At 51.0% G+C, this 26,858-nt stretch overlaps 1 protein-coding gene across 1 annotated transcript in view; it reads left to right on the top strand.

The window, feature by feature from the left end:
• The first annotated feature begins 1,447 nt into the window (after nucleotides 1–1,447).
• HYI (hydroxypyruvate isomerase (putative)) overlaps nucleotides 1,448–26,858 on the top strand; it is a 28,453-nt gene continuing 3,042 nt past the window's right edge. Inside the window, exons 1-7 of the mRNA XM_040360890.1 lie at nucleotides 1,448–1,675; nucleotides 3,338–3,449; nucleotides 7,730–7,844; nucleotides 14,369–14,447; nucleotides 14,520–14,569; nucleotides 16,146–16,215; nucleotides 20,588–20,722. Of these exons, the coding sequence (XP_040216824.1) occupies nucleotides 1,474–1,675; nucleotides 3,338–3,449; nucleotides 7,730–7,844; nucleotides 14,369–14,447; nucleotides 14,520–14,569; nucleotides 16,146–16,215; nucleotides 20,588–20,722 (763 nt within the window). The 5' untranslated portion in view covers nucleotides 1,448–1,473. The remainder of the gene's footprint in view (nucleotides 1,676–3,337; nucleotides 3,450–7,729; nucleotides 7,845–14,368; nucleotides 14,448–14,519; nucleotides 14,570–16,145; nucleotides 16,216–20,587; nucleotides 20,723–26,858) is intronic.

The following is a 26,858-nucleotide window of genomic DNA, read 5'->3' as shown; positions in this document are numbered from 1 at the left end:
GGGCTCCATAATCTCCTATTGCCCGGGGGCTCCATAATCTCCTATTGCCCGGGGGCTCCATAATCTCCTATTGCCCGGGGGCCCCATAATCTCCTATTGCCCGGGGGAACCATAATCTCCTATTGCCCGGGGGCCTCATAATCTTCTATTGCCCGGGGGCCCCATGAGTTGTCAGTCTGCCCCTGATGTGGGGTCTTATAGACCCCATATCTCTCCATAAAGAGGACCTGTCACACACTATTCCTATTACATGGGATGTTTACATCTCTTGTAATAGGAATAAAAATTATCAAATTTTTTTTTTTTTTTTTTAAAGAAAGTGTCAAAAAACAAAAAAGTCAAATAAAGAATAAAAAACAAAAATTAAAGACCCCCCCCCTGCTCGCACACACAGGAGCGAACGCATATGTAAACCGGCCGTCACCGGGAGGCTTTCCAATTTTCGGCCAATCCGCCATCAAACATCTTTTTTTTTTTTTTAATAAATTCCATTTTATTACATCGGCCTCCCCAATGCTCGGTACAATTATCGCCGGGGGCCCCTGGAAGTCGCGGCCCGCCTCATTAGCGGCACAGGAAGTCGGTCCTTGTTACCGCGTCTGCCTGTTAGGAAGGATATCGGATATGAAAAGTGTGAATATAATTAAAAGTTGATTGAGGCGAAGGCGGCAGATGCGAGGCGCTGAGCGCTGCGGAGGAGAGAAATCGGGGACAGGAGAGGCCAGACGGTGTCAAGTGAGGTCACCGGAGAAGACGGCGAGAAACTCATCCGTATACAGCAGCGTATACCTGCCGAGAGAGCGCCCGAGCGATAGGACGGCGCATAATGAGACGGGGGGACTTTTCTCGGCTTCACGCTGATGACATAGATTACAGATGCAGACTAATCAGATGTGCTACAGAGGAAAGGTTCTAATGGGAAATAGTGTTATATTTATATTTAGAAGATATCAAGGGGTGTATTTAAAAAAAAAAAATATTCACATCGCTGTTCTTTCATTGAAAACTGCATGTAAATTCTTTCTGTGTGATTGGGGTAAAATCGAACGTTCGCAGGCTGTATTCTAATGTATTCGAATGTGGAAAATACCGCATTATGGCCACTAGATGGCACTGACTGTCATCTGGAATAAGTGTGCTCCTCAGCCCCATCTAGTGGCCATAATGAGGTAATTTCAAACGCCCCTCAAATGGGTGCAAGGATGCCTAGAGTTGCTGCCACGTGATTGGCTGATTAACAATTTGTATCACCAAGCAAGGTGTACCCAATGAAGTGTCCGGTGAGTGTATACAATGTGATTGGATATACAATGTAGTGCTGCTCTTCTACAGATCTCTGACATTGAGGCGTGTCTTCCCCAGACTGTCCCTCCCAGCCCCGCCCCTTCTTCGGCCTGACTCCTCCTGTTCTGCTTCTGTAGTCTGACTCCGCCTCCTCCTCCTCGTGACCCCCCCCAGACCCCGCCCCCCGCCATGTCGGCTCTCAGGTTCTCGGCCAATGTGAGTTGGATGTTCCCGGAGATCCCCGACCTGCCCGACCGGATCCGAGCCTCGGCCACAGCGGGCTTCCGGGGGGTGGAGGCGGCCTGGCCGTACGAGTGTCCGACCGGAGCCCTCCGGGGGGCCCTGAGCGAGGGGCGGGGCCTGGAGATGGTCCTCATCAACACGCCCCCAGGTAATGAGACCCCGCCCCCTAGACTGAGACCCCCCCTCCCCTACACTGACACCCCAAAATGATCAGCCCTCCCCTATAGGGATTACTTACCCCCCCCCCCAATATTATTACACCCCCCTCTCCCTTCTATAGTGCACCCCCCCATATTACCCCCCCCCCCATACTGTATACTGACCCCCTAATATTGTCACCAGGTAATAAATACTCCCCACTACTGAATCCCCTCCCCCATTCCCGGAACTGACCCCCTCCAATTATCACCACTCCAAGTACAGAACCCCCCCCCCATTATTCCCCCCCCCCCCCCCACACACACTTCAGGTACAGAATACTGAACATCCCATTACCCCCCCTTATTACAGAAACCAACACTCATCATTATTACAATTCTGAGTATAGACCCCCATAATTATCCCCTCCACCATAATTTCCCCCCCCCTCATAATTATCCCCTCCTCCAATACCCCCCATAATTACCCCCCACAATTATCCCCCTCCCCCCAATACCCCCCACAATTATCCCCCCAATAACACCCATAATTAACCCCCCCCATATTTATCCCCCTCCTCCAATACCCCCCGGAATTATCCCCCCCAATACCCCTCCTAATTATCCCCCCTCCCCCAATATCCCTCCTAATTATCCCCCTTCCCCAATACCCCTCCTAATTATCCCCCTTCCACCCAATACCCCCATACTTATCTCCCCAATACCTCCCATAATTATCCCACCTCATCCCAATAACCCCCAGAATTATCCCCCCCATAATTACCCCCCCTCCCCCCAATAACACCCATAATTATCTCCCCAATACCCCCCCGTAATTATCCCCCCTCCCCCAATACCCCCCGGGAATTATCCCCCCAATACCCCCCCATAATTATCCACCCTCCCCCAATACCCCCCGAAATTATCCCCCCTCCCCAATACCCCCCGGAATTATCCCCCCAATACCCCCCCCCATAATTATAACCCCCGATAATTATCCACCCTCCCCCAATACCCCCCGTAATTTTCCCCCTAATAACCCCCATAATTATCTCCCCTCCCCAATACCCCCCATAATAATCCCCCCAAAACCCCTCCCGCAATTATCCCCCCTCCCCCAATACCCTCCGTAATTACCCCCCAATAACCCCCATAATCTCCCCTCCCCCAATACCCCCCCATAATTATCCCCCCTCACCCAATACCCCCCATAATTATCCCCCCTCACCCAATACCCCCCATAATTATCTCCCCAATACCCCTCCCGTAATTATCTCCCCTCCCCAATACCCCCATAATTACCTCCCCATACCCCCCATAAGTATCCCCCTTCCCCAAATAACCCCCATAATTATCTCCCCCATAATTATCCCCCCCATAATTACCCCCCTCCCCTAATACCCCCATAATTATCCCCCCAATAAATGGAATAATTCCCCCCCCCAATACCCCTCCCATAATTGTCCCCCCTCTCTCCAATAACCCTTCCGTAATTATCTCCCCTTCCCGCCCATAATTATCCCCCATAATTACCTCCCCATACTGCCCGTAATTATCCCCCTCCCCCATAAAATCCCCTGTAATTATCCCCCTCCCCTAATACCCCCATAATTCCCCCCCCCCCCATGGTACATACATGTCATGATGACCACTAACAGTTGCTCTGTATGTAGGGGACACTCGGGTCGGAGAGTTGGGTCTCGGCGCCGTTCCTGGAAGACAAGACGCGTTCCGTGCCGGCCTGGACCGAGCCGTCCGATTGGCCACCGACCTGGAATGTCAGAGGTGACCCCCCCCCCCCCGCTGTGTGATCTGTCCTGAGAACCTCTCACCGGACACTGACCCCCCCATCTCTCCTCATCAGGCGGGGAGAAGGATGATCATGTGACCACAGTCCTCTGACATGACAGGTTCTCTTTGGAGATCGGATGTCAGGAGATTGTAGGACTGAGACAGCCTGAGACCCCTCCCCCCCTATATATATTTATATATACTTTTCCTTCTGTAGCCAATAAGAAGTTAGAGCAATTACAGCGAGGGGAAAAAGTATTTGACCCCCTGCTGATTTTCTACGTTTGCCCCACTGACAAAGAGACGATCCGTCTGGAATTTTATTGGTCGGTTTATTATAACGGCGAGAGACGCAACGACGACAAATATCCAGAAAAACGCATTTCACAAAAGTTATGAATTTGATTTGCATTTTAATGAGTGAAATAAATATTTGACCCCCTTTCACGAAACACGACCAACGCGTTTTGGCACCTTCACGTCCCCCTTCATCAGGGCTTAGTCATAGAAGTCTTGTCAGGACCGAGTTCGCCTGCTGGTGGCACTGTGGTGCTCTGGGTGGAAAGCTGCAGTTTTATAGCTAGATTCACGTAGGGTTACGCCGGCGTATCAGTAGATATACGCCGACGTAACTCTGAATCTACGCCGTCCTAAATTTAAGCGTATTCTAGAAACCAGATACGCTTAAATGAGGCTAAGATACGAGCGGCGTAAGTCTCCTACGCCGTCGTATCTTGGGGTGCATATTTACGCTGGCCGCTAGGTGGCGCTTCCGTTGAGTTCGGCGTAGAATATGTAAATGTCTAGATACGCCGATTCACGAACGTACGCTTGCCCGTCGCAGTAAAGATACGCCGTTTCCGTAAGAGATACGCCGGCGTAAAGATAAAGCTGCCCCCCAGGAGGCGCAGTCAATGTTAAGTATGGCCGTCGTTCCCGCGTCAAAATTTGAAATTATTACGTCGTTTGCGTAAGTCGTCTGTGAATGGGGCTGGACGTAATTTACGTTCACGTCGAAACCAATACGTTGTTGCGGCGTACTTTGGAGCAATGCACACTGGGGTATGTACACGGACGGCGCATGCGCCGTTCGTTAAAAACGTCAATCACGTCGGGTCACCAGTCATTAACATAAAACATGCCCCCCGTTCCACATTTGAATTAGGCGCGCTTAGGCCGGCCTATTTACGCTACGCCGCCGTAACTTAGGAGGCAAGTGCTTTGTGAATACAGCACTTGCCTCTCTGACTTACGGCGGCGTAGCGTAAATACGATACGCTACGCCGCCTGAAAGATGCGCCGCCGTACCTGAATCTAGCCCTAAGTCCGGAGGGTTCAGTATTGAGTTGGCTCCGCCCTTTGCAGCTATAACAGCTTCACCTCTTCTGGGAAGGTCGTCCACAAGGTTTAGGAGTGTGTCAGGAAAGGGGGGGGGGGGAACGAGTGAGAGCCCCTCTTACTAAACCACACCAGGCCACCAACATGGGGGGGTTGGGTGCTTTGGGGCATGGAGGGGCCCTGCACCAATAAGTCCCCCACCCTTGAAAGGGAAAAAAGGGCCTCTTCCCAACAACCCTAGGCCGTGGTTGTCTCGGTCTGTGGGGGGGGGGGGGGATTTATTGGAATCTGGAAGCCCCCTTTAACAAGGGGGCCCCCAGATCCCAACCCCCCCCCCCCTCCTATGTGAATGGGTATTGGGTACATCATACCAATGATTTCCTGATATACCTCAATCAGACAAATATCGCCTTTTGGCCACTAGATGGCACTAACAACCATAGGAAATCAACGTATAAGGCAAAATACGTTTGTGAGGGCTGGGCGAATGTAGGTGACATTCGTCCAACCAATTTTTTTTATACCTATATCCCAATCCCATAGTATCAATGTGCCTGTTAGAAAAACAATATCAATACATAGATATACCGTATTTATCGGGGTATAGCGCGCTCCCGCGTATAGCGCGCACCCCTAAAGTTGCCCGAATTCCTGTGGAAAAAATATGTTTTGTACTTACAGTTTTGGTGTCTTGCGCGGCGTCCATCGGCGGCCTCGTCGGGTCCGGCGTCCGTCTGTAGCTTCGGGTGTCCTCTTCGTCGGGTCCGGCGTCCTTCTGCCGCGTCCTCCTCGCTCGTTTCCCGCGCCGAGTTTGAATACTGCGCCGACATATACAGAGTGCAGTACACTCGTGTATCGCCGGGCAGGCTCGGCAACTCTCGCGCTGACGTCCTGTACGCTCAGCGCGAGAGGCGCCGAGACTGCCCGACTATACACGAGTGTACTGCGCTCGGTATATGCCGGCACAGTATTCAAACTCGTGGCGGGAATGCGGGTATCGGCGTATACCGCGCACCCACGATTTTGCCCTGAATTTCAGGGCAAAATAGTGTGCGGTATACGCCGATAAATACGGTACATACATTTCAATGGCAGCTTTTATCCTGGGGGGTGATTACTTTCTTTCTTTCCGAAACTTCAAAAGATCAGCGCTGCTCAAAGCCCCGATGCCGACACGGTCCATAAAAGAGCGCGTCCTCGCTTAATGAAACACTCGTAGCCGCCCGCTGATCGCACCACCCTGCAATCCTTTATACAGCCAGAGCTGGGGCTTCCTACAACATTTCCCGCCCCGTTGGCCACACCCACTGACGGGTTTCACCCTTATTGGGCTTATTCATAAACCTCAATTAGGGTGAAACCTGTCAGAAGGCGTGGCCAACGGGGGAGGGGACTGTTGTAGGAAGCCCCAGCTCTGGCTGCATAAAGCTTTCTTATAAGAAACAATGTTGCATAAAAAGAGAGAAATGTTTCTATTGGCAGCTTCCATTTCTTCTAATGAAACATTGTTTCCAATAAGTTACTTCTAATTATAGGAGGTCCCTTCCTTCTCATAACAACTATTCCAGGGTGGTGGGGGGGAGGGTCATTAACCACTTAAGCCCCGGACCAATATGCAGCTAAATGCCCAAAGGTGTTTTTACAATTTGGCACTGCGTCGATTTAACTGGTAATTACGCGGTCATGCAATGTTGTACCGAAACGAAATTTGCGTCCTTTTCTTCCCACAAATAGAGCTTTCTTTTGGTGGTATTTGATCACCTCTGCGATTTTTATTTTTTGCGCTATAAACAAAAATAGAGCGACAATTTTGAAAAAAATGCAATATTTTTTACTTTTTGCTGTAATAAATATCCCCCAAAAATATATATAATTTTTTTTTTTCCTCAGTTTAGGCCGATACATATTCTTCTACCTATTTTTAGTTAAAAAAATCACAATAAGCGTTTATCGGTTGGTTTGCGCAAAATTTATAGCGTTTACAAAATAGGGGATAGTTTTATTGCATTTTTATTAATTTTTTTTTTTTACTACTAATGGCGGCGATCAGCGATTTTTTTCGTGACTGCGACATTATGGCGGACACTTCGGACAATTTTTACACATTTTTGGGACCATTGTCATTTTCACAGCAAAAAATGCATTTAAATTGCATTGTTTATTGTGAAAATGACAGTTGCCATTTGGGAGTTAACCTCAGGGGGCGCTGTAGGAGTTGGGGTTCACCTAGTGTGTGTTTACAACTGTAGGGGGGTGTGGCTGTAGGTGTGACGTCATCGATTGTGTCTCCCTATAAAAGGGATGACACGATCGATGCAGCCGCCACAGTGAAGTTCCGGGGACCAATCGCGGGACCCCAGCGGCGATCGGGGCCACAGGTCTCGCGGTCCCAGAGCTTCGGACCGGGTCGTGCGCCCGCCACTTACGGCTGGGTAGATGTAAAGGACGTACCGGTACATCCATCTGCCCAGCCGTGCCATTCTGCCGACGTATATCGTCCGGCGGTCGTTAAGTGGTTAAAGATTAAAGTTGAGAAGCGGGGGGAGGGGGTGTTCTGCTGTCAGAAATGGCATCTTGCATTAAAGTGAGAAGCGGGGGGTCGCTTCTCCCATGCAGCAAGCGAGTTGAGAAGCGGGGTGAGGGGCCGAAAATGACTTCTTTACCGGGCGGGCCTCTAGTCATTTGGGGGGTCCTAAGCGGCTTGCATAGTGAGCCTATAGGGCAGATCGGCCCTGGGGGTGGGGTGAATGTTCCGAAACACGTTGGGTCAAATGATATGACGCAATGTGATGATAGATCTGTAGGAGTGTGACGATCCATATCTCTTCCTTGTGAACAGTAAAGACCTGACAGAGGATCCTCCCCTATTCCAACTACGTTTAATACGTTTTGTCTTTAATGCTGGGGGGTCTCACAACTGCTTTTTCCTCTTACAGGATTCACATCATGGCAGGACGGGTCCCGGAGGGTCGGGATCGGGGGTCAGTGGAGAAGGAAATGGAGGAGACGTTTGTTGAGAACCTCCGATACGCGGCAGACGTGTTACATCAGGTGTGTGTGTGAGGACCCGCCCCGAGGGGTGTGACAGATCTACACTCACCGGCCACTTTATTAGGTACACCACGTTCTTCCAATCTTCTATTGGCCGATGTTGGTGATCCTGTGCCAGTTGTAGGCTCAGTTTCCTGTTCTTAGCTGACAGGAGTGGCACCCGGTGTGGTCTTCTGCTCCTGCTGTGGCCCATCTGCTCCAAGGTCTCACTGTGTCCATGCCTCACTGTGTCCGTGCCTCACTGTGCCCGTGCCTCACTGTGTCCATGCCTCACTGTGCCCGTGCCTCACTGTGTCCATGTCCATGCCTCACTGTGTCCATGTCCATGCCTCACTGTGTCCATGTCCATGCCTCACTGTGCCCATGTCCATGCCTCACTGTGCCCATGTCCATGCCTCACTGTGTCCATGCGCATGCCTCACTGTGCCCGTGCCTCGATGTGCCCATGCCTCACTGTGTCCATGTGCATGCCTCACTGTGCCCATGCCTCACTGTGCCCATGACTAGACTTACATTTAACATGGGAGTCTATGGAAGGGGTGCCTGGGTTTAAAAAATCGGTGCTCCCCAGCCGTAGGTCACCCGGGCTACATGTGTGCTAAGTTTGGGGTCCCCAAAGTCTGGGAGATCAGGCACAAAAAGGTGACTCGAGTATAAGCCGAGGGGGGGGGGGGGGGCATTTTCAACACGAAAAACTTGGCTTATACTCGAGTATATACGGTAAGTGGACAAATCTACACAATCTGCAGGGGAGCAAACAATTATTTTCCTGCTGCATTTGGACAGTCGGGGCTTTTACTTTGTTTCTTTTTTTATTTTATTTGCAATTCACTGTTGTGTTTGGCAGGACGGACTATGACCCAGGAGATGAGAGTGTTCATTCTGGCGACACGTCTGGGAGCTGAACGTTCTTTTAATGTGTAACATTATTAAAGTTTTTTAGAGCGCGGTCATGTGACCGTCTCTCCCCCCTTTTTATGGGTCTTTGGTCTCATTGTGGAGCTGGCCGGTGACGGCGGTCAGAGCTCCTCCTCTGGGGTGGTCCCTGGATGTCATGTGCTCTGTCACGGTGTCTTCAGATTCCGGACGATCGGACATCAGCATTATCAGATCTGTCCCTGGACTACAAGTCCTCCAGCAGGTCCCGGCCTTTGAGTCATGCTGAGACTTGTAGTTCCTCAACATTCAGGGAAAGGACATATTGGCCTAGATTCACGTAGGGCGGCGCAAGTGTGGGCGGGCGTAGCTTATCGTATTTACGCTACGCCGCCGCAACTTAGAAAGGCAAGTGCTGTATTCACAAAGCACTTGCGTCCTAAGTTACGGCGGCGTATCGTAAATGTGCCGGCGTAAGCGCGCCTAATTCAAATTGTGAAGAGGTGGACGTGTTTTATGCTAATGAATCGTGTCCCGACGTGTTTGACGTTTTGAACGAACGGCGCATGCACCGTCCGTGGACGTATCCCAGTGCGCATGCGTCGGATAGAATGCCTAAGATACGTCGAACACTGCCTACGACGTGAACGTAACTCACGCACAGCCATATACGCGTACGACTTACGCAAACAACGTAAAAAGATACGCCTGTTCCGACGTCCAAACCTTGCATGGGCTGCGCCACCTAAAGACCAGCTTTATCTTTACGCCGGCATATGTCTTACGTAAACGGCGTAACTAATTGCGACGGGCGTACGTACGTTCGTGAATCGGCGTATCTTGCTCATTTGCATATTAGATGCGGAACACAACGGAAGCGCCACTTAGCGGCTAGCGTAAATATGCCCCCTAAGATACGACGGCGTAGGAGACTTACGACGCTCGTATCTTAGCCAAATTTAAGCGTATCTGGTTTCCAGAATACGCTTAAAGATACGACGGCGCAGATTCGGACTTACGACGGCGTATCTACTGATACGCCGACGTAAGTCTTTGAGAATCTGGCCCATTGTCTTGGTAAAAGAAATATAAAGGTCAGATAATGACCATGAGTGAAAGGAGTTATAAAAAGGCCGGGTCCATTCTTACTAGGGCTGATTATAAGAGGAAAACCGGAGGATGTAGAAAACCGCCACTGCAGAAACACACAACTCAGTGTGGTATGGCTCCAGTCAGTGGGCGGGTCAGTGACCACAGTGGGAGTTAGTGCAGTAGGCAGGTCAGTGAGCGGAGTGTATTGCTGTGGTCAATCCAGAATTGTTATATCAAATTAGTGCGGTGGTCAGTCAGGAGTTGATCTACAGCAGGAGTCTCCAAACTACGGCCCTCCAGTTGTTCAGGAACTACAATTCCCATCATGCATAATTATGTCTGTGAATGTAAGAGATTTTTACAATGCCTCATGGGACGTGTAGTTCTGCAACAGCTGGAGGGCCGTAGTTTGGAGATCCCTGATCTACAGTGAGGGGGAAAAAAGTATTTGACCCCCTGCTGATTTTTTTACGTTTGCCCCACTGACAAACGATCAGTCTATCATTTTATTGGTCGGTTTATTATAACAGCGAGAGACGGAATAACAACAAAAATATCCAGAAAAACGCATTTCACAAAAGTTATAAATTGATTTGCATTTTAATGAGTGAAATAAGTATTTGACCCCTTCACAAAACATGACTTAGTAGTTGGTGGAGAAACCCTTAGTAACGATCACAGAGGTCAGACATTTCTTGGAGTTGGCCTCCAGGTTCTCAAACATCTCAGGAGGGATTTTGTCCTTTTTGCAGATCCTCTCCAAGTCATTAAGGTTTTCAGGCCGACGTTTGGTAACTCGAACCTTCAGCTCCCTCCACATATTTTCTATAGGATTAAGGTCTGGAGACTGGCAAGGCCACTCCAGGACCTTAATGTGCTTCTTCTTGAGCCACTCCCTATGTTGCCTTGGCCGTGTGTTTTGGGTCATTGTCATGCCGCAATACCCATCCACCACCCATCTTCAATGCCCTGACAGAGGGAAGGAGGTTCTCACCCAAGATTTGATGGTACATGGCCCCGTCCATCGTCCCTTTGATGCAGTGAAGTTGTCCTGTCCCCTTAGCAGAAAAACACCCCCAAAGCATAAAGTTTCCCCCTCTGTGTATGACGGTGGGGGGTGGCGTCCTCCGTGTATGACGGTGGGGGGTGGCGTCCTCCGTGTATGACGGTGGGGGGTGGCGTCCTCCTTGTATGACGGTGGGGGATGGCGTCCTCCGTGTATGACGGTGGGGGATGGCGTCCTCCGTGTATGACGGTGGGGGATGGCGTCCTCCGTGTATGACGGTGGGGGATGGCATCCTCCGTGTATGACGGTGGGGGATGGCGTCCTCCGTGTATGACGGTGGTGGATGGCGTCCTCCGTGTATGACGGTGGAGGATGGCGTCCTCCGTGTATGACGGTGGGGGATGGCGTCCTCCGTGTATGACGGTGGGGGATGGCGTCCTCCGTGTATGACGGTGGGGGATGGCGTCCTCCGTGTATGACGGTGGGGGATGGCGTCCTCCGTGTATGACGGTGGAGGATGGCGTCCTCCGTGTATGACGGTGGGGGATGGCGTCCTCCGTGTATGACGGTGGGGGATGGCGTCCTCCGTGTATGACGGTGGGGGATGGCGTCCTCCGTGTATGACGGTGGGGGATGGCGTCCTCCGTGTATGACGGTGGGGGATGGCGTCCTCCGTGTATGACGGTGGGGGATGGTGTTCTCCATGTATGACGGTGGGGGATGGTGTTCTCCATGTATGACGGTGGGGGATGGTGTTCTCCATGTATGACGGTGGGGGATGGTGTTCTCCATGTATGACGGTGGGGGATGGTGTTCTTCGTGTATGACGGTGGGGGATGGTGTTCTCCATGTATGATGGTGGGGGATGGTGTTCTCCATGTATGACGGTGGGGGATGGTGTTCTCCATGTATGACGGTGGGGGATGGCGTTCTTCGTGTATGACGGTGGGGGATGGTGTTCTCCATGTATGACGGTGGGGGATGGTGTTCTCCATGTATGACGGTGGGGGATGGTGTTCTCCATGTATGACGGTGGGGGATGGTGTTCTACGTGTATGACGGTGGGGGGATGGTGTTCTCCATGTATGATGGTGGGGGATGGTGTTCTCCATGTATGACGGTGGGGGATGGCGTTCTTCGTGTATGACGGTGGGGGGATGGTGTTCTCCATGTATGATGGTGGGGGATGGTGTTCTCCATGTATGACGGTGGGGGATGGCGTTCTTCGTGTATGACGGTGGGGGATGGCGTTCTCCATGTATGACGGTGGGGGATGGCGTTCTCCATGTATGACGGTGGGGGATGGCGTTCTTCGTGTATGACGGTGGGGGATGGTGTTCTCCATGTATGACGGTGGGGGATGGTGTTCTCCATGTAGGACGGTGGGTGATGGTGTTCTCCATGTAGGACGGGGGGGATGGCGTCCTCCATGTATGACGGTGGGGGATGGCGTCCTCCATGTATGACGGTGGGGGATGGTGTTCTCCATGTATGACGGTGGGGGATGGTGTTCTCCATGTATGATGGTGGGGGATGGTGTTCTCCATGTATGACGGTGGGGGATGGCGTTCTTCGTGTATGACGGTGGGGGATGGCGTTCTCCATGTATGACGGTGGGGGATGGTGTTCTCCATGTAGGACGGGGGGATGGCGTTCTCCATGTAGGACGGTGGGTGATGGTGTTCTCCATGTATGACGGTGGGGGATGGCGTTCTCCATGTATGACGGTGGGGGATGGCGTTCTCCATGTATGACGGTGGGGGATGGTGTTCTCCATGTATGACGGTGGGGGATGGCGTTCTCCATGTAGGACGGAATAATCGCACCAACTGTGGTCACCAAGCTGCTTGGCGAGGGTCTTGTAGCCCATTCCAGCCTTGTGTAGATCTACAATCTCGTCCCCGACATCCTTGGACAGATCTTTGGTCTTGGCCATGGTGGAGAGATTGGAATCTGATTGGTTGCTTCTGTGGACAGGTGTCTTTTATACAGGTAACAAGCTGAGATAAGGAGCACTCCCTTTAAGAGAGAGAGAGAGAGAGAGAGTGCTCCTAATCTCAGCTTGTTACCTGTATAGAAGACACCTGGGAGCCGGAACTCTTGCTGATTGATCGGGGATCAAATACTTATTTCACTCAATAAAATGGAAATCAATTTATAACTTTTTTTGAAATGCGTTTTTCTGGATATTTTCGTCGTTGTTCCGTCTCTCATTGTTAACCACTTCCATACCGGGGGGCACTTACACACCCTCCCGCCCAGACCGATTTTTAGCTTTCAGCGCTGTCGCACTTTGAATGACAATTGCGCGGTCGTGCTACACTGTACCCAAACGAAATTGTTATCATTTTCTTCCCACATATAGAGCTTTCTTTTGGTGGTATTCGTTGACCTCTGGGATTTTTATTTTTTGCAAAAAAAAATAAAAAAATTACCGAAAATTTTGAAAAAAAAAAAAGTTTTTTTGTTTCTGTTATAAAACATTGTAAATAAGTACGTTTTCTCCTTCACTGATGGGCACTGATGGTACTGCACTGACGGGCACTGATAAGGCGGCACCGATGAGGTGGCACTGATGTGGTGGCATTGATGGGCACTGATGATGGGCACGGATGGGCACTGATAGGCGGCACGGATGGGCACGGATAGGCGACACGGATGGGCACTGATAGGCAGCATGGAAGGGCACTGATAGGCAGCATGGATGGGCACTGATAGGCGGCATGGATTGGCACTGATAGTCGGCATGGATGGGCACTGATAGGTGGCATGGATGGGCACTGATAGGTGGCACTAACGTATGTGTTGTACTAATGGATGCCAATCAGTGATGCCCATTGTGGGCACTGATTGGCATCCATTGCGGGCAACGATTGGCATCCATTATTTCTGTCATCCCTGGTGGTCTAGTGTGTGTTTTGCATCCCTGGTGGTCTAGTGGCATCCCTGGTGGTCCAGTGTGGGCATCCTCGGGGGGCTGTGCTGATAATCGATCAGCACAAACCCCCCCTGTCAGAGGAGCAGCCGATCGGCTCTCCTCTACTCGCGTCTGACAGACGTGAGTGAGGAAGAGCCGATTACCGGCTCTTCCTGTTTACATCGTGATCAGCCGTGATTGGACACCACTGATCACGTGGTAAAGAGTCTCCGTGAGAGACTCTTTACCTAGATCAGTGTTGCGGGGGGTCAGACTGACACCCTGCAACAACGATCGCCGAGTTGCGCGTCCCCGGGGGCGGCTCAATATCCTGAGGACGTCATATGCTGTCCACTCAGGATATTGAAACCACTTTGCCGACGTCAATCTGCAATTGGCGGGCGGCAAGTGGTTAAAATAAACCGACCAATAAAATTATAGACTGATCGTTTCTTTGTCAGTGGGGGGCAAACGTACAAAATCAGCAGGGGGTCAAATACTTTTTCCTCTCACTGTATTGGGCAGTCAGGAATTTTTACCCCCCATTTAGCATGTAATGTATGTCCCTCCTCCAGTACACAGCGAGGGCCGTGATTGGTAGACTCAGCTCTCATCCTGGCTCTCTATTGGCAGGTCGGTATCGTTGGACTGATTGAACCAATAAACTCTCGTATTACTGAGCCGCGGTACTTCCTGAACACGCCACAACAAGGTGAGGGGGGAGGGGAGGTTCTATCCCCTATTGATTATTGATCAATATTGATATGTATTGATGTGATTGCAGCGGCTGCGATCTTACAGAAAGTGGGGAGAGAAAATCTGAAGATGCAAATGGTGAGTATTACATTATGTTTGGGGGGGGGGGGGGGGTCACTGTATATCTGACATCACTGATATGTGATATGGGGGGGTATGACATCACTGATGTGTGATATGGGGGTGGGTTATGACATCACTGATTTGTGATGTGTGGGGGTGGGTTATGACATCACTGATGTGTGATAGGGGGGGGTGGTATGACATCACTGATTTGTGATATGGGGGGGGGGGGTATGGCATCACTGATTTGTGATATGGGGGGGGGTATGGCATCACTGATTTGTGATATGGGGGGGGGGGGTATGGCATCACTGATTTGTGATATGGGGGGGGGGGTATGGCATCACTGATTTGTGATATGGGGGGGGGGGCATCACATCACTGATTTGTGATATGGGGGGGGGGGTATCACATTACTGATTTGTGATATGGGGGGTGGGGTATGACATCACTGATTTGTGATATGGGGGGTGGGGTATGACATCACTGATGTGTGATATGGGGGGGTATCACATTACTGATTTGTGATATGGGGGGGGGGGGGTATCACATTACTGATTTGTGATATGGGGGGTGGGGTATGACATCACTGATTTGTGATATGGGGGGTGGGGTATGACATCACTGATGTGTGATATGGGGGGGTATCACATTACTGATTTGTGATATGGGGGGTGGGGTATCACATTACTGATTTGTGATATGGGGGGTGGGGTATGACATCACTGATTTGTGATATGGGGGGGTTGGGTATGACATCACTGATGTGTGATATGGGGGGGTATCACATTACTGATTTGTGATATGGGGGGTGGGGTATCACATTACTGATTTGTGATATGGGGGGTGGGGTATGACATCACTGATTTGTGATATGGGGGGGTGGGTTATGACATCACTGATGTGTGATATGGGGGTGGGGTATGACATCACTGATGTGTGATATGGGGGGTGGGGTATGACATCACTGATTTGTGATATGGGGGGTGGGGTATGACATCACTGATGTGTGATATGGGGGGTGGGGTATGACATCACTGATTTGTGATATGGGGGGTGGGGTATGACATCACTGATGTGTGATATGGGGGGGTGGTATGACATTGCTGATGTGTGATATGGGAGGGGGGTATGACATCACTGATATGTGGGGTGGGGTATGACATCACTGATTTGTGATATGGGGGTGGGGTATGACATCACTGATGTGTGATATGGGGGGGTGGTATGACATCGCTGATGTGTGATATGGGGGGTGGGGTATGACATCACTGATTTGTGATATGGGGGGTGGGGTATGACATCACTGATGTGTGATATGGGGGGGTATGACATCACTGATGTGTGATATGGGGGGGTGGTATGACATCACTGATGTGTGATATGGGGGGGTGGTATGACATTGCTGATGTGTGATATGGGGGGTGGTATGACATCACTGATATGGGGGGGGGGGGGTATGACATCGCTGATGTGTGATATGGGGGGTGGGGTATGACATCACTGATTTGTAATATGGGGGAGGTGTATGACATCACACTGTCAGTATTCGGTGGTGGGATGGATGACGTCTTCTCTGTGTCTATGGTAGGACATCTTCCACTGGCAGATCATGGATGGAAATCTGACTGAGAACATCCGGAGATATTTCCCGTTGATCGGTGAGTCTCTGAGGTTCCCCCCCCAGACCGATCCTCCCAGAATAAACCCCGATGTCTCCATTCTGGGTGGAGAAATGTAGAAGTTGAGGGTGGAGAGGAGATGACATCATGCAGAGGTATTAATGGGTGAAAATCTCAATCCTTTTCCTTACCTAAGCCCAATCTGATCCACAGCTGATCCACTGCGGCTCGCTCCTCATTGGGCAGCCAATGCTCCTGCTGCTATCGATCTGCCCAATGAGGAGCGAGACAGGGGCTGGAGGAGCCGCTGTGGATTGGATCAGGCTTAGGTAAGGAAAAGGATGGTGGGGGAGGGAGCTTCAGCACAGGAGGTTTTTCACCTTCATGCATAGAATGTACGAAGGTGAAAAATATGCACTGTCACTGTACTAATGTCACTGGCAGGGAAGGGGTTAACACTATGGGGGGCGATCAAAGGGTTAAATGTGTTTCCTGGGTGTGTTCTAACTGTATGGGGGACTGTGAGACCGGGGGAAACACACAGATCAGTCTTCATGTGTAGCAGGAAGGCAGATCTCAGTGTCACCCCCCCCTGACAGAACGGACATCTGCCTTCTTTACACAGGCAGGTCCCCGTTCTGTCATTGCGGGGGGGGGGCACCGATTGGCTCCCTTGCTAACCAATGGGAGAGCACGCTGGGCACAAAAGCGATTTCCCGAGCCGACGTACAGCTACGGCGATTTGCAGGAACGAGCCGCCTTGCCGCAGTGTAATGACGGCGGCCGGTCAGCGAGTGGTTAATGTTATAAATTGCGAAGGTGTTTTTTTTTACAAAGTTATTTCATTGTCACTTGTTTGCGATGACAATTATTTATCTTATACATATTAATGGCGCTTCCCACACATCTGCAAATGCAGCGAATAGCGAACCTCATGGGGCTGCGCAGGTTTTTGGAAAAGCGTCTTAGAATTCTTTCATTCGCTGTGAAAATGACAATGGTCCCAAAAATGTGTCAAAAGTGTCCGCCATAATATCGCAGTCATGAAAAAAATAAAACGCTGATCGCCGCCATTACTAGTAAAGCATTTTTTTTTTATAAAAATGCCATAAAACTAGCCCCTATTTTGTAGACTCTATAACTTTTGCGCAAACCAATCAATAAACGCTTATTGTGATTTTTATTTTTTTATTTTTACCAAAAATATGTAGAAGAATACGTATCGGTCTAAACTGTTACCACTGGAATGTCTGGGGAAGAAGCGCCAGCTTCTGACGCCATGCTGACCCGCTCACCTGACCACCCTAGGGACTATTGTCAAGGTGCAGAAATAAGAAAGGCCCACCCTCCTAGCTGTACTGACCAAAAGGGGTATCCCAGGGAACTCCCCACCCTCACCAAGAGAGCTGCACAGCGCCACGGTCCGCCGTACAGTAGTACACAGTGAGAGTCAGAGGGCTAGATTCAGATAGCCGGGCATAACGTATCTCAGATACGTTACGCCGCCATAACTTAGGGCGCAAGTTCCGTATTCATAAAGAACTTGCGCCCTAAGTTACGGCGGCGTATCGTATGTGGTCCGGTGTAAGCCCGCCTAATTCAAATGCGGATGATGTGGGCGTGTTTTATTTAAATTACTTATGACCCCACGTATTTGACGTTTTTTACGAACGGCGCATGCGCCGTCCGTGAAAGAATCCCAGTGCGCATGCTCGAAATTACGCCGCAAATCGTCAATGCTTTAGACGTGAACGTAACTTACGTACAGCCCTATTCGCGAACGACTTGCGCAAACGACGTAATCAACGGAAAATTCAACGCTGGCTCGACGTCCATACTTAACATAGGATACGCCTCATATAGCAGGGGTAACTTTACGCCGGAAAAAGCCTAACGTAAACGACGTAAAAAAATGCGCCGGGCGGACGTACGTTTCTGAATCGGCGTATCTACCTAATTAGCATATTCCTTGCATAAATCGACGGAAGCGCCACCTAGCGGCCAGTGTAAATATGCAACTAAGATGCGACGGCGTAAGAGACTTACGCCAGTCGGATCTTAGCCTAATTTCGGCGTATCTTGCTTTCTGAATACAGAAAGAAGATACGCCGGCGCAGCTTTGAATTTACACGGCGTATCAATAGATACGCCAACGTAAATTCTTTCTGAATCTAGCCCAGAGTCTGTGAGGTAAACAGCGCCGTTCTTAAGGACACCGTAGCACTAGAGGCAGAGGTCTGTGGAAAAAAAAAACACTCCAAAATGGCTGCCGGCCGCCTCAGATGAAAAGAGTGTGAGCTCCTGTAAAATGGCCGCCCGCATTAGCTGCCTGCGTCACGGCGCGGCCACAAGAAAATGGCCGCCAGCCGCTTTCTAATAGCAGCAGCGCGGCCACAAATGGTGCCGAATTATGAAAAAAACTGCGCCAAGGTACCTTGAGGCAGACAAGAAGGCCAGAAAACGTAGTGGCCCCACCGCGGAGGACCCCCTCAGGACAGACCCCCACAGAGATAGCGGACCCAGGACACCCGGCAGCCGCCAGACAGGATAGTGAAGACAACTGCCAGGTCAGTCACAGTCGGCCCATGCAAGGGAAGGAGGGGAGGCACAGGAAGGGAAGAAAGGGAGGACCAGAAACCCCCAGATCGACCCCCCCCCCCCTGACGAATGCCCAGCTGTTCCATCCTACCAAGACGGGGGAAAGGTATTTACCCGTTCCTGCGAGGACTGCTGGGGCTTTCTTGACAGACCTACACCCTAGCAGTGCTGTTTCAGCTGTGCTAAAGATTAGGGGCTAGATTCGGAAAGAATTTACGCCGGCGTATCTATTGATACGCCGCGTAAATTCAAATCTGCGCCGGCGTATCTTCTTTCTGTATTCAGAAAGCAAGATACGCCAAAATTTGCCTAAGATCCGACTGGCGTAAGTCTCTTACGCCGTCGTATCTTAGTTGCATATTTACGCTGGCCGCTAGGTGGCGCTTCCGTCGATTTACGCAAGGAATATGCTAATTAGGTAGATACGCCGATTCACAAACGCCCGGCGCATTTTTTTACGTCATTTACGTTAGGCTTTTTTCCGGCGTAAAGGTTACTCCTGCTATATGAGGCGTACGCAATGTTAAGTATGGACGTCGTTCCCGCGTCGAATTTTGACATTTTTACGTCGTTTGCGCAAGTCGTTCGCGAATAGGGCTTTGCGTAAATTACGTTCACGTCTAAAGCATTGACGATTTGTGGGGTAATTTCGAGCATGCGCACTGGGATTCTTTCACGAACGGCGAATGCGTCTGTCGGTAGAGATGTCATTTACGTGGGGTCATGTTTTATTTACATAAAACACGCCCACCTCTTCTCAATTTAAATTTGGCGCGCTTACGCCGGCAGATTTACGCTACGCCGCAACTTACGGAGCAAGTGCTTTGTGAATACTGCACTTGCCTCTCTAAATTGCGGCGGCGTAGCGTAAATAACATACGCTACGCCCGCACAAATTTACGTCGCCCTACCTGAATCTAGCCCTATGTGTTTTAACCATTAACATGTCTGCCTAGTCCTCTCCTAGTAGACGGAACATAACCCTACAGTCAAGAGTATCAGGAAGCTGTGTCCGTCCGTGGTCGAAAAGAAAATCCTATTTTCGAATCCGTCTGCGAATCGGATCGGGTGAACACGGATAGACGGTCCGTGTTCATCTGATCCCCCCCATAGAGGAGATCAGGGATCAACGGAGTGATCCCCGCTGAGCAGGAGGATGAGAACGATCCGGATCCTCACGTGTGAAAGGGGCCCTTAATCCGCTCGGTACAAACAGCAACTTTGATAATTTGTATTTATCACACAAAGGGGCCACTTATCCTGTAAAGTGGATCTGTCATTAAGTGGCTCATAGTGAAGTGCGCCCCATTTTCGGTGCCTTTGATTTGTACCCGCCGTGCTAGGAGTACCCGCCGTTTCACACTCACCGATTGTTTCTAGATCAGAGCTCCTGGTACACAAGTGGCATCCTTCACCGAGTACTCGGAATCCTCCCTTCCCCTCGTCTGGAGATAGTTGTGATTAGCCCGCCGCTACGATTTACATCTTCACCGGCAAAACAGACACTTCCCTTTGTGCGGCTGCCAGCGGCGTCCGGAGCCGTCTGGCAGAAATCATGCTGTTGTAATTATACGTTCCGGGCGAGATAATGGCGGTAAAGAGCCGGTGGATGGAAGGCTGGTGTCATTTGCCGGGAAAATGCGCTTATTTACTAGTGCCGAACGGCAAATTAGAAATTGTTCTGATCTACTTCCTCCGATGTTTACTTTCCTATTGATTGAGGTCTGTCTTCACATCGCCGTTTCTATTAAGCCGAGTTCTCCGGAGGGGGGGGCGGCCACTAATAACGCTTTGTATGGTTCTCTGTGTGCAGGTCACGTCCAGATCGCGCAGGTCCCTCACCGGCACGAGCCGGACAGTCCCGGAGAGCTGAATTTCCCGTATTTGTTTGACCTTCTGGAGGAGCTGGGCTACCAAGGATATGTCGGGTGCGAATACAAACCTTGTGGTGAGTGACCAGCATGGGTGGGGACTAGTGTTGAGCGGAATACGCCATATTCGATTTTGCGATATATCACGAATATATAGCCGAATATTAGAGAAATATTCGCTAAAATCGAATATTCGTGATATTTTATCCAAATGAAATTTTTGCGAAATTTCGCTATTGCGAATGCGAAAATAATTGCGAAATTTCGACAAGTGCGGTAGGAGAACTCTGATTGGCTCATGCTGAAATTGAATATTCGTGATATATTATCGAAATTTCGCAAATGCGAAATTGATTGCGGAATTTCGACAACTGTGGTAGGAGAACTCTGATTGGCTCCGATGCAAAAGAAGGGCGGAGAAAGTATTCGCTAATATTCTGAAATCGAATATTCGTGACATTTTATCCAAAAAACAATATTGCGAAATTGCGCTAATGCGGATGCGAAAATGATAGCGAAATTTTAACAACTGTGGTAGGAGAACTCTGATGCAAAAGAAGGGCGGAGAAAATAATCGCGCAATATTCCTATTGCCGAATATTCGCATTGCGAATATTTGGCAATATAAAATGATCGCTTCAGCTACTCGGCCCAAGGTCTCTAATAATACCAGCAATGCTTTTAGACGTCGATGGAGATCACTAGGATGTGATCTGTTTTAAAAATAAAATTGAAAAAATGCGAATATTCGGAATAGCGAATATTGGCCGCGAAATTCGATATATTCGCGAATACTCGAATATGCCATATTCGAGCCGAATATTCGCAATACGAATATTCGTGAGCAACACTAGTGGGGACCCCAGCAAACCCTGGACCGGGTTGTTATTCACTTATGTTACATTGTTATGAACATGGATACTAAGGGGGGGGGGAGGGGGTTTACTAGACCCTTGTTTACATTGAATGCAGCTTTGAAATCATGCGACTTCACCAGAAATCACACATGTGAGGTATCGCCGCGAACGTTGGAGCAATAATTCTAGCGCTAGACCTCCTCTGTAAAGGCGTTTAACCACTTGTCCACCGGGCCTATTCTGGCACTTCTCTCCTTCATGTAAAAATCAACATTTTTTTGCTAGAAAATTAATCAGAACCCCCAAACATTCTATATATATATATTTATGGTCGGAGCCCTACGGCCGACACGGACATGGACACAGACTGACTAGGACTCACAACATACAATGGACCTGAAGTGTGCGCTGGCCCTAATGGACGGTACGCCAGAATAAGGGGGCATACCCTGTTAAATGATAAATGTTGTGGAGAGGAATGAACCTGGGAATTCCTGTGAAATGGGATGGGGGGGGTGGGCGAAGTGCGCCGGAAGTCTCGTGCTGAGACAGGAAGCCGACGGAGCCCGGAGGGAGGCGAGGAGATTATATAGGCTCCCCGGGCTCCTCCCATAAACACAGGCCGCTGCTCGGCCTTACTACTTATGGTCGGAGCCCTACGGCCGACACGGACATGGACACAGACTGACTAGGACTCACAACATACAATGGACCTGAAGTGTGCGCTGGCCCTAATGGACGGTACGCCAGAATAAGGGGGCAAAACATTCAGGTAGGGTTATAGTTTTATTGAGTCAGAACATTAGTGAGCAAGTATGGCGAAGGCTTGTGCCATCTCCGCCTGAGGGTCAGGAATGTACCTAGCGAAGCAGGCAGACTTCCACCTGCCTAGCTTCTTAATGATATGGTCGGGGACCCCGTGTCGCGAGGCGGTTGAGGCTGCTCCGATACGAAAGGAGTGGCCCGAATACTGGGTAGGATTGAGGTGCAGAGTCCGAAGGAGGATCCTCACGTGTTTAATGAACTGGCTGGTGTTCAGAGGTTTGTCCGGAAAAGGGAGTAGAGGAGCGGAGTCTGATTGGGCTGGCAAAAGTAAGAGTAGGCGGTCCAACACGGATACTGGGCACCAGGCGTTACCTGTCTTGTAAATGGCGATGTCTAAGCCGGGGCCTGATTGCTGTGTTTTGGTGGTAGTGAGGTGAAGTGTGAAGCGGTCTTGATGGCGGACCAAGTGTCGTCTGCGCAGGACTTGGCCGGCAGGGCTGTTGAAGGCAAACTCGCTGGGTCGGAGGAAACCATAATACGCTAGGTAGATGGCCGCTTGTATGACCAAGCTAGGCAGGAGGCCAAACGGGGATGTGGCGAGGATGGCGGACAGGTCTCTAAATATGGTGCTGGTAATGGGCAGGCGTTTGGCGTTGACAACTGGTTGTTGCTTCCGGACTGCGCGTAGGGCAGTTTTGACTGCGTGGGACGTAAACAGCGAAGGCTTCGCCGGATCGTGTAAGGCCAGAAAGTGCTGGACGCCAGCCAGGTAGAGACGGATGGTGTTGTATGAAAGGGACTGGCAAGTGTGACAGTAGGAGATGAAGGCCAATACGTGCTTGACACTCGGGGTGGTGTTAGCGGAGTGGCGCGTCAAGAAGTTGGTAAAGGTGTCCCAAGCCGTGTGATAGGCTTTGAGGGTATTGCGGGAGAGAGACTGGTTGATCAGCTGGGTAGCTTGCTGTAGGTGCTGTGTCAGTCCAGGGTCAGTTGAGACCAAGGAGGGATAGGGGCTGAAGATGGATCGGCTGCGGGTTTCTGCTGAAAAAAAGAGGCATAATTAAAGCGAGACAAGGCGTCTGCGGCGAGATTACACTTACCGGGGAGGAAGGTACAATGCACATTGAATTGGTGTAGCAAGGACAGTTGCACTAGCCGACGTAGGAAGGACATTATAACAAGAGACCTGGACCTGCCCTTGTTAATAATGTCGGCTGTGGCCTGGTTGTCGGTGGTGAAGGTAACAGTTTGTCCAGCCCAGCTGTGGCCCCAGAGTTGGGCGGCTGCTACGATTGGGTATAACTCGAACAAGGAGGACGTCTGGGTGAAGCCCGGGATCGCTAGTATTTCTGGCGGCCACGGTCCTGCGAACCAGTGGTGGCCAAAAATAGCTGCAAAACCTGTGGAGGCTGCGGCGTCGGTCACTACTTGTGGGGAAAGGGGTGACACTGACGGTATAAACATTGATATACCGTTCCAGTTGGTGAGAAATTCTTCCCACATCGAGAGGTCCGCTAAGGCTGCGGTATCCAACCTGAGAATCTGATCAGGGTCCTGTGCATGGGAAAGGAAGACCAGAAGGCGTGACACGAAGGATCGGCCCTGAGGGATGATCCTTACTGCAAAGTTTAGCATTCCCAGGAGGGACTGCAGCTGCTTCCTGGTGCAGCCCTGCGTTTGGGTGAAACTATGGAGGACTGCCCTGATGCGGGTCAGTTTGTCGGGGGGGAGGCTGGCTTGCATGGAGGTGGTATCCAGATTAACTCCGAGGAAGGTAATGGAGTGTGCTGGGCCTTCTACTTTGTGTTCTGCGAGGGGGACGTTGAGATTTTTGAAGACGAGTCTCAACTTTTGGAGGTCTCCTGGAGGCGTGTCGGGTCGTTCAATTAGCAAAAAGTCATCCAAGTAGTGGATGACTTGTTGACAATGGGCTTGGTGCACGAGAATCCAGGTGAGAGTCTGTGCGAAGGTGTCGAAGAGCCAGGGACTAGACTTGGAGCCAAACGTCAGCTTGGTGGCGAAGTAGTATGACTCTCTCCATTTCATGCCATGCCAACACCAGAGGGACGGGTGGATAGGCAAGAGTTTAAAGGCGTCTGAGATGTCGGCCTTGGAGAGCCAGGTGCCCGTGCCGGTTTTAATTATGGCTTGGATTGCCATGTCTACAGACGCGTATTTTAGGGAGAACTCCTCTGAGGGGATCAAGGAGTTCAGGCTGGGGGTGGGGGAAGAATGAGGCGCAGACAGATCGTAAACTAAACGTGTTTTATTTGAAAACTTGCCCTTGACAAGCCCAATAGGGCTGACTCTCCAGGTGCTGAAGGGGGGTGTGGTGAAGGGGCCTATGATGAAGCCTCGCTCTAGCTCTGTCTGTAAGAGCTGGTCTATGGCCTGCTCGTCTGTGGCGGCTGAGCGCAGGTTTCTACATTCGTGCGTTGTGTGGGGTAGTGAAATGAGGCCTGTGTGGAACCCTTCTGTGAAGCCTTGGACGAGGAAGGTGGTGAGGGAGGGGGTGGGGTGGGAGGTGAGGTAGAGTTCCAGCCAGGGGATGTTAATGCGGCCTAGTCAGGTCTTCTTTTGTTGCTTGACTAGGCATAGGGTCCTGGGGTGCGCTCTATGGCACGTAAGGCAGACATGGAGCAGACGGCATTGGCTGAAGTTGCAGGAGCCATGGTTAAAATTATTGCAGATGGCCGCGCCGCCTAGCGTCTGTACTGGGCGCCCGAACTTGTCGGCCTGGGACGTCTGCTGGGTGGCCGGTAGGCACGGAGCTGCCCTCGAGGTCGAGGGGAGTTCGAACGGGCGAGTGTTGGAGGTGGTGCTGGTGGTGTTGGCGCACCAGGTGGCGGTGTGAGTGGAGGACTGGCAAACAGCGCATAATGGTGAGCGCAGGCCAGCAAAGTGACGGCAGAACAGCTCGGTGTCCATGAGACTCCAATCTGTAGCTGTCTGGAACTGCAGCAGCCTGGCCGCTGCTTTGGCTGAGAAGGAGCGGTGGTAGTCATAGAATGAAAACCCTCCGTACTTGTAGCCCAGATCCACTATGGTGTGGAGATAAAGGTCCAGCTCTTCCCTCCTACTGGGGGAGGCGGAGCATAGGACGTCTCTGAGCATGCCAAAGGCCAAGGCGAATTCCGGGACCGATAGTTTACGGTTAAGCCTTGGGTCTTTGGCCTTGAGGACCACTGAGACGTCTCCCCAGGCGTAGGCCTTGTTCTCGGCTAGGTCGTGTACTGAGATGAGGAGGGAGGCTAGGTTGATGTCCTTGCCGTCCAGGATGTCCTTCCTGATGTTGGCAGGTACCAAGTGGGCTGGGAGGACTGCGGAGCACTTGCCTGCGGGTGTAAGCGGGAGAGGTATTTGCGGTTGTACTGTGGACGGGGTGAGCGTGGACGGATCGGGGGTAGCTGTAGGTGGGCGAGCCTCCAGAAGCATCATTCTCGTCTGTAATAGTGGTGGAGAGTGTTGCGACCATGTTGTGGAGTTGGGACACGGTGGTGGATATGGAGTGTAGCGAGGTTCGCTGGGTGCTCGGTCCGGGTGAGGCTGGTGGGGAGTTGTTTGAAGCAGGAGGTGGGAACAGGAGCCTGAAGAGTTCTGCCTTCCTGGCTGTGGACGGAAAGGGCACATGCTTGCGCCTCAACTCCGCTGTTAACTTGGGGATGGTCCATCCCCTGAAGGAGCGTGCGCTGCCGCTCTCTGAAGCGGGGGGCGGTGAGGAAGGGGCAAAAAGGTCTTCGCTGCCGTCCTGAGACATGACTCAGGGTAAGTCGTGCCCTGGGTACGGAGTCTTGTCTACGAGGTCGGGGTGGGACGAGCGGGAACCTGCAGGGGTGAGATAAAACGGGTTGTTTCCGTGTCCTGCCGGGGATGGGGGATCCCCCTTTTTTTTTTTTTTTTTTTTTTTTTTTTTACCTGTAGAAATTACTGAATCTGGTGTGCAGGGGGAGCTGGCGAGTTTGACTGACCTGTGGAGAAATTACAATACATAAGGACGGGGGCTAGCCAAGCTCGAATGTTGTAAGCGAGCGACGAAGGGGGTGAGGCGGCGATAGCTTGGTGGCCGAAATGTCCCATGACAGAGGCCTGAAGCGGTGCGTTGCGGGTGTGGCTGACAACGCGGGGGCTCTGGAGCATGTGCTGAAATGAGGGTGACACTGTTGGGGAACGTTCGAGGCAAGGCTGCCTGCGGGAACGTGCAAGGGTTGGGAGCTGGACGTGTGTCAAGGAAATGAGTGACAGAAATTCCCATGGCAGAGATACGAATCTCTGGAGCATGTGCTGAAATGGGGCTAAGAAGAGAGGGGTATGTTTAGGGTCAGGACTGTGTGTGGGGATGTGTGTGGAGTTGCTGGGGCGTGTTTGTGGTAGGGCGAGTAGCTGAAATGACCCATGACAGAGGCATGAACCGGTGCACTGTGATTGTGAGTGACTACCGGGCTCTGGAGCATGTACTGAAAGGGGGCCACGGCGGATTCGGCCATGTGTGGAATGGGGTGAAGCTGCAGCTGAGAAGGTGCTTGTGTACCCCCAAGACGTACTGCAGCTGGGCAAGTGAGGGAACGTCCCACGAGGGAGGCGTGACAACGTG

Source organism: Rana temporaria, chromosome 7, assembly GCF_905171775.1.
Source record: "Rana temporaria chromosome 7, aRanTem1.1, whole genome shotgun sequence".
NCBI lineage: Eukaryota > Metazoa > Chordata > Amphibia > Anura > Ranidae > Rana > Rana temporaria.
This window is presented reverse-complemented; position numbering and strand designations above follow the sequence as displayed.